The 7,880-nt window shown below is 42.4% G+C and overlaps 1 protein-coding gene across 1 annotated transcript in view; it reads left to right on the forward strand.

The window, feature by feature from the left end:
• Positions 1-7,880, forward strand: part of LOC128688914 (uncharacterized) — a 659,540-nt gene that overhangs the window by 293,849 nt on the left and 357,811 nt on the right. Inside the window, exons 3-6 of the mRNA XM_070085536.1 lie at positions 837-1,018; positions 2,143-2,569; positions 3,013-3,131; positions 5,586-7,880. The exon at positions 5,586-7,880 is cut by the window's right edge and continues 1,600 nt beyond it. Of these exons, the coding sequence (XP_069941637.1) occupies positions 837-1,018; positions 2,143-2,569; positions 3,013-3,131; positions 5,586-7,880 (3,023 nt within the window). The remainder of the gene's footprint in view (positions 1-836; positions 1,019-2,142; positions 2,570-3,012; positions 3,132-5,585) is intronic.

The following is a 7,880-nucleotide window of genomic DNA, read 5'->3' on the forward strand; positions in this document are numbered from 1 at the left end:
AATGACTACCATACACATTACATACATACATACATACACTGTAATTTTTACTCTTTTTTGTGCACTATAGATGGTCACCAAATATATTTTATATATATTAATACTTTATATAGCTTATTCATTAGACAAGCAAGTTACATCATTTTACCTGGAATAAATTTCATAATGGTTCATGTATAAATTCAATTTGTATATATATTTTAATGTGTGTGCACGTCCTTAGCTGTGAGTCCTGTTCTGTTGTGTTTCCCTGCCGTTCTTTGCTTGTATACATCTTCAGCAACAGCACAGGCCCTTCACAATGCCTTGTTCTTGGGTCTAACCCCGACTCTTTTCCTTTCTCTGTAATTCTTTTCCTCTCCCCTATCTATTCTTCAACTATTTCCACTTTCCCCTCACCCCTAGTGGGTCTTTACCTGTGAGTCCTGTTCTGATTTGTTCTGTTATGTGTGCACTGCGGGCAACAGTACAGGTGCACGTGGTGAGATATACATATCAGTTTATATACTCTTAGAGAGTAATTCCAATATGCCCATGTTTGGGATTAAAGTTTTAGCCTGACCCTAGTGTTGTCGATAAGTAAGTTTATTTAGGTGCAGGTGCACATAAGTACAATTATCATACATAGTAACATATGTGTAAATGACCTAGGATAACACAAGAAGGTCAGACAGTGACTTATTTCCAGTGGGTTCCTTGCGCTTTAAACTCTATTATCCAGCCATCCCGCATATGTAAATACTTTAGTCCTTTTTATTGTATAAAATTCCAAATAAATTTGAACAAGATTTCCACTAGTAAACGACTAGTTTACGTTCTTTTTAACCACAAAACAGGTTAAAGTTGCCCAGGTCAGGTCTACCACTAAAATCGTAGAAAACGGAAATGTTTGCAGTCTCGAGAACGGGAAGCTGGAACAGGGAAAGGAGAACGACTCTGTTTTCAGAAGATGGATGACCCAGTCGCGCACACACGCCGACGACGATAAGAAGAGAAAACGCCACCACAAGCACACCAGGTATGATGCTTTTTTTTTTTTTAAATCTTAACGTGAATAAATTGTGCATCATAATCTAAATGAAAAATAACATCAGTATTAGACAGTAATAATCTGGAAAAAGTATTTTTCATTAATTTACATTCACTTTATATCTCGGCAAACCTAATTTATATATAATCCGACATTACTCCATAGGTGCTACTCTGGTTATTGTTACGTTTTACTGTAGCCCATTAGATCATAATACCCCTTGAAAGATTTACATGACACTACCACTTCGGTGCTAACCCCTTAACTGATAGCCAATCAAACACAGGTAGAGAGAGCAAGTCTTCATAAACACTCGCAGAGATAACAAGCCTCTATAGAGACAGATAGATAGTCCGAGCCTTTATAAAGACAAATAGAGGAAGCAAGCCTTTATGAGGACACGTAGAGAGAGCAAGCTTTAATAAAGATACAGTCCAAGCCTTTACAAAAACAATAAAAACAAGTCTTTACAGAGATACGTAGAGAGAGCAATCCTTTAAAAAACTCGTGGGGAGAGAGAGAGAGAGAGAGAGAGAGAGAGAGAGAGAGAGAAAGAGAGAGAGAGAGAGCAAGCCTTTAAAAATACACGTATAGAAAGCAGGCCTTGATTAAAACTATGTGCTCGTCACTGAGATCTTGATCAAGTTATCAGCTATTTTCTAAATACTTCTGTAGTTATGTCGGTTTACTGTATCTTTCATACCCTCTAATAAGATTTAAATTTTGCCGCCGAGGCTACTGGTTTATTGTGCACCCAACGTTCAACCTGTGGACGGTAGTCTACGTTAAAGTACATATATGAACCATACCACGGGCGGGATTTGAACCCGCGGTCAGAGAGTCTCAATACTCCAGACCGTCGCTAACGCGACGGTCTGGAGTTTTCAGACTCTGACCGCGGGTTCAAATCCCGCCCGTGGTATGGTTTGTTTGCAATCGTGTCATTACGATTTCGTGAGTCATGTTACATATATGAAGACTTAAAAGGCCGTGGAACTAAGCCCTACAAGGCTTAACAGGAGTACATCTGGATATATTTCTACAATTAATGTCTTATCTGTTGAGTTCAAATTCAGTGTATTGGTGTTATCCTTTGTACTGTGTGTCCCCAGATGCAACCCCTTGGACCCGCTGCGTCTGTTCTCCGGGGAGGTGACAGACAGTGACACCGGCAGTGTTTATATGCAGCTGCAGCACACGCCCGCCGCCCTCCAGCCACGCCCACATCTCCTCCCCACCACCGGGCCCAGCGACCCTCGACGCAAACCCCTCGTCGACATCTCCAACGGCGACTACAGCGACCTTAGGAAGCATCTGCAACACATCTCCGCCTCACAGCTCCGCCGCTATCACCACCACCACTCGGCCAATCCCCTTCTTCCTCTACATCACCAACATTCCCACCGGCACCAACATCCCATCCACTACGAACACCCTCACACAGACCTTCCACACTACCTACAGCAGTTCACACCGTCTTATTCCCACCATCACCAACACTCGTACCATCAACACACTCATCACCATGGCAACGATCAGGTGCGTATTTTAACCTTTCAGTTTCTTACTGAATAATCAAAATATTTTTTAGACTGAATTTTGTTTTGGATACCCATAAGGATATCATCATCTTACAGTAAACTAGAGTGTAGTGAAAACTTAGTAAGAACGTAGCTGGACTAGGCCCAGCTTAACATAGTTACGGGTCATCGTCTGATAAAAGGTCGTATTATGAGACACTGCTGTGTCCTTACAAACAAAACACACACTACTGCTTGAAAAACCTGGCAGCAAGAATAATGTGCTCTTACGAGCTTTGCGCTTCATATAGAAAACTTATTATAATTATATTATTATTATTATTATTATAGCAATACATCTGTATTCTATATAGTGATATATTTTATCTATTGGCTGTAGGAAGTTTATAATTTTGAATGGTCGGAATATTGATGTTTACATTATATCATTGGGCTTGTCAGCGTGTAGTCGGGGTGCCTGGGCACTCCCTGGCTCGTCCTGACACCCTGGGTGCCTCAGCCTCTCAGATTAACCTCAGACATAACGACACACGTCACTCAAGATCTTCCTCCAGTTCAAGGTAGGTACTTTTATCTTCGTAACAAACACACAAAGCTTGAGGCATTTCCTTCATTCGAAGTGTCTTGATCGGATAATTGGCTCTTGATCCAAGAAATTAGAGCTACACTCCAATTCACTGGATCAAACCTGATTTTTCATATTTCTCATGCGCTGTGTGGCCAGGAAATTAATTTAAGTGTCCAAAAGTGAATTTCTGTTTTGTTCCCTGTTGTTGCTACTTGATTATCAGGTTTGAAGCTTACTGACTGCATGATGCTCATTAAGGTTACAGTATATAACTACCCCACCGTCATGAGTTTTTTAAATCCTAAAATAGTAATTAAAATAATCTCTTGTTGCAGATATATACATTGGTGGATACACATCTCATTCACTATTTATATACACTTGAGCAATATACATATCTTAATATATACATAGGGAGAGAAATAATCCTCTGTATATACACTGGTATATATATATATATATATATATATATATATATATATATATATATATATATATATATATATATATATATATACACATTGCGAAAGACGCCTCCCTGTATGTATATACAGAGAAATACTCACAACTCGATGTATTTACACTGAGGGACACAAAATTATAAGAAGAGATGTATAACCCGCTGGGCTACGAGGGATACACAAACATCCCTCACATAGCCTCGGGGCTACGAAGGATACACAAACATCCCTCACATAGCCTCGGGGCTACGAAGGATACACAAACATCCCTCACATAGCCTCGGGGCTACGAGGGATACACAAACATCCCTCACATAGCCTCGGGGCTACGAAGGATACACAAACATCCGTCACATAGCCGCGGGGCTACGAGGGATACATAAACATCCCTCACATAGCCTCGGGGCTACGAAGGATACACAAACATCCCTCACATAGCCGCGGGGCTACGAGGGATACATAAACATCCCTCACATAGCCTCGGGGCTACGAAGGATACACAAACATCCGTCACATAGCCTCGGGGCTACGAAGGATACACAAACATCCCTCACATAGCCGCGGGGCTTCGAGGGATACACAAACATCCCTCACATAGAATAAAACGTCGTCACAAGTCTCATTTTACTGTGTGCGGGATATTTGTGTATCGTTCCTGTCATGGTATTGCAAGCTGCAGGTTAAGATACAGGGCCAGGAGCTGAGATTTAACTCTTGTAACCACAAATATATGAATTCTCTCCGTATGTATACGCTAAGTGATACACACCTCTCGGCTTATATACAATTAGGAATACACATCTACCCTGAAATATACACACCTCTCGGTGTACATTCACTGAAACACACCTGCCAGTATATATATACTGACGTGGACACCTCTCAGTGCATATACACTGACGTGGACACCTCTCAGTGTATATACACTGACGTGGATACCTCTGTGTATATACACTGATGTGGACACCTCTCAGTGTATATACACTGACGTGGACATCTCTCAGTGTATATACACTGACGTGGACACCTCTCAGTGTATATACATTGACGTGGACACCTCTCAGTGCATATACACTGACGTGGACACCTCTCAGTGTATATACACTGACGTGGACACCTCTGTGTATATACACTGTGGACACCTCTCAGTGTATATACCCTGAGGTGGACACCTCTCAGTGTATAAACACTGAGGTGGACACCTCTCAGTGTATAAACACTGAGGTGGACACCTCTCAGTGTATATGCACTGAGGTGGACACCTCTCAGTGTATATGCACTGAGGTGGACACCTCTCAGTGTACATGCACTGAGGTGGACACCTCTCAGTGTATATGCACTGAGGTGGACACCTCTCAGTGTTTATACACTGAGATGTACACCTCTCAGTGTATATACACTGAGATGTACACCTCTCAGTGTATATACACTGAGATGCACACCTCTGTGTATATACACTGAGATGTACACCTATGTGTATATACGCTCAGATGCACACATCTCAGTGTATATACACTGAGATGCACACCTCTCAGTGTATATACACTGAGATGCACACCTCTCAGCGTATATACGCCTTGGTATATTAAGTTTGCGAGACACTATGTCATATAAAGACAATTTGTTTTTAGTGAGCGAACGTTGAAAAATATTGTATATTCACACCGCTGAAAACTACACGTATATACATGTACACATTTAAGAGAAAACACACTTAATCATTCATGCTCCACTACGGTACATTTACACTCTACAAGAGGTTAAAATAACGCACCGAGATTTTCAGTTCAAGCTCTTTAACAGAGTTTTAGCTCTATAAGCGCTGTAGCTCTATAGCAGAGCTATAACTCTGTAACAGAGCTGTAGCTATAACAGTGCTTTAGCTCTATAACAGAGCTGTAGTTATGTTACTTTGTCTTAATCTGGCATTGTTCAGACTACCTTTATAATTCAAAACACTAAATGAGAGTATCGATACATTTTAGGTCACGGTCATCATCCATGTCTCAGTCACGGCCGCTGATGGCGGTGAACTCAAGTCTATTCACCAACACCACCATCAACACCAACACCAACACCAACACCACCATCACCAGCTTCTCCAACAACAACAGCAGCAGAGGCTCGGCTGAAGGGCAGAGTCAGTCCATGCTGCAGGAGGGCCTGAGAGCCCCACACGCATTTAAGCGACACTCCATCGCTGACATACCGACGGAAGCGTCTTTCCGTGGCGTGTGGGAGACGCAGAAGGAAAGACGCGGACGATCTTCCAGTCACGAGAGAAAGACGGAAAGCTCGCGCGATCGATCAATATTATCCAGGTTCTGCAGAGACAAGACGAAAGACTCTAAGCTGGAAGGTCGAGAAGGCTGCGAGAGCAAGTTGGGTAAAGAACGGGTGGAAGGTAGAAGAGCAAGTAGAGAAAAGTCAAGAAAGGAGCCTATCTACGAGAAAGTTGGTAACGGTGACGCCTCGAGTGCCAACACTTCGAGTTCCAGCGTGTCTTCTAAAAGAGGCAAAGTTTCATCAGGGTCAAGTATAAACTCGAGAAAAAGTCAAAATTCTTTCGACAATGCTATATATATGTCAATGAAAGATCTCAGAGCTCACTATGAGCAGCTTGAGCGAAAACACTCGCACACATCCCTTCCCTTGAGAATATCTCCTGATCCTAATAAAACACCTGTCTTCATGAGGGATCACCTTTATGAGAACATGCTGTATTTGCCAATGACAGAAATCAAGAGCGCTTTGAAGAAGCCACTAGACCGAAGTCGTCCTCTTCCAGAGCCACCCTGCCTTGACGAACACGATCTAGATAACACCTGTGACTTCACTTCGGAGCCGCAGAAGGATGTTCACAAACCAGTGGCTATTAAAATATCTGAGGACCTTATCGCACGGTTTGGCAAGTCTCCCAACGACCGTCAACACCCAATGCCTCATTACGGACTTTACATTGCTACTCATCCCTCCAAGAAGCCTTGTGCAACTGAAAACGGCAAAAATTCCGACCCCCACAAGGTTTTCTCAGATATCAAACAAGTAAAAGTGTACAAGAGCACTGGGCAACACGTTCATATTAACTACAAGAAACAGTGTGACCCATCACTGCCCTTGTATAACCTCAGACCACCCCCGCCCCCTCCTAGGAAACCAAAGTCAAGTCACAACAGCAGTAACAACAAAACTAAACACAGACCAAAGAGCCAGACTAAACCAAAGTCAGATATACATCTTCCGGTTATTTATGAAAATACTCGGCAAGAGGAAAATTTATCTCAGTCAGCTAAAAAGAGGAAATTGCGCCACTCTATGGAAATTGAATTCAGCTTCGACGATGATGTGTCTGTCAACAGATGCTGTGACAGGAGGCGTGTTACTGAGATTAGTCCTCGTGGAGGTAACATCTCCAGTAGCGACAACCCTGACAGTGGCGTCTCTGAGGGCATCACTACCCCACTGGTAAGTCCGCTTAGTGCTCCAGGAAGCCCAGAGACACCGAGAAGCGACAGTCTTCTCGAGGAATCTTATACGCCACTGAGTTTAGAGGAGCTGCATACCTTCAAAGAAAACGGCGTTAAAAGACTTACCAGAGAAAACGATGTTTGCAGAAACTCAACTATTTTTGCTAATATGTGTCATAATATCACAGATCCTCGTTTCCTTGAAAGTTTTCTTAAAGACGAACCAAATTCTGCAAAAAGCTCTGTAGAATATTCAAGCGTAGTGACTGAGGCTTCTGTTGATGGAATTTTTAATCACACAAGTCCCATGTCCTTACAACAGACAAATTCTAGCGTATCTTTTTCTAATGTAAATTCTCTCTACCAAACAAAAGTGGAATGCAAAAAGGCTTTAAAGAATAATAAAATCATAGATGTTAGTAAAATGATTTTAAATACAGTAGAAAGGAATTTATTTTCCGATTCTACCAACAAAATCTCGGCGCCTCATCGTGACACCAGTGCTCACAATACTTCACTCTCTCGCCGACATTCTTTCGCAGGTCTGGTAGACATTTCCCGTAGACTTTCCAGCATTGGATTTAGTGACGATACTTCACTCTGGGGAATGGAAGTGTCCGATCACAATGAATCGACGCTCAAGAAAGCCAAGTCCCTCCACTGCCTCAGTCCGTCAACGTTTTCTCCAAGGCCAAGCAATGTTCCCTTGATGGACTCCATGGCAGAAATTCTCAAGGATCCCGAGCTGAGAGTGGATTCTCGAGGTTACAGTAGACTGCTCGCCAACAGTGAACAAATGAACCTCAACACAAG

Source organism: Cherax quadricarinatus, chromosome 16 (genome assembly GCF_038502225.1).
Source record: "Cherax quadricarinatus isolate ZL_2023a chromosome 16, ASM3850222v1, whole genome shotgun sequence".
Lineage (NCBI taxonomy): Eukaryota > Metazoa > Arthropoda > Malacostraca > Decapoda > Parastacidae > Cherax > Cherax quadricarinatus.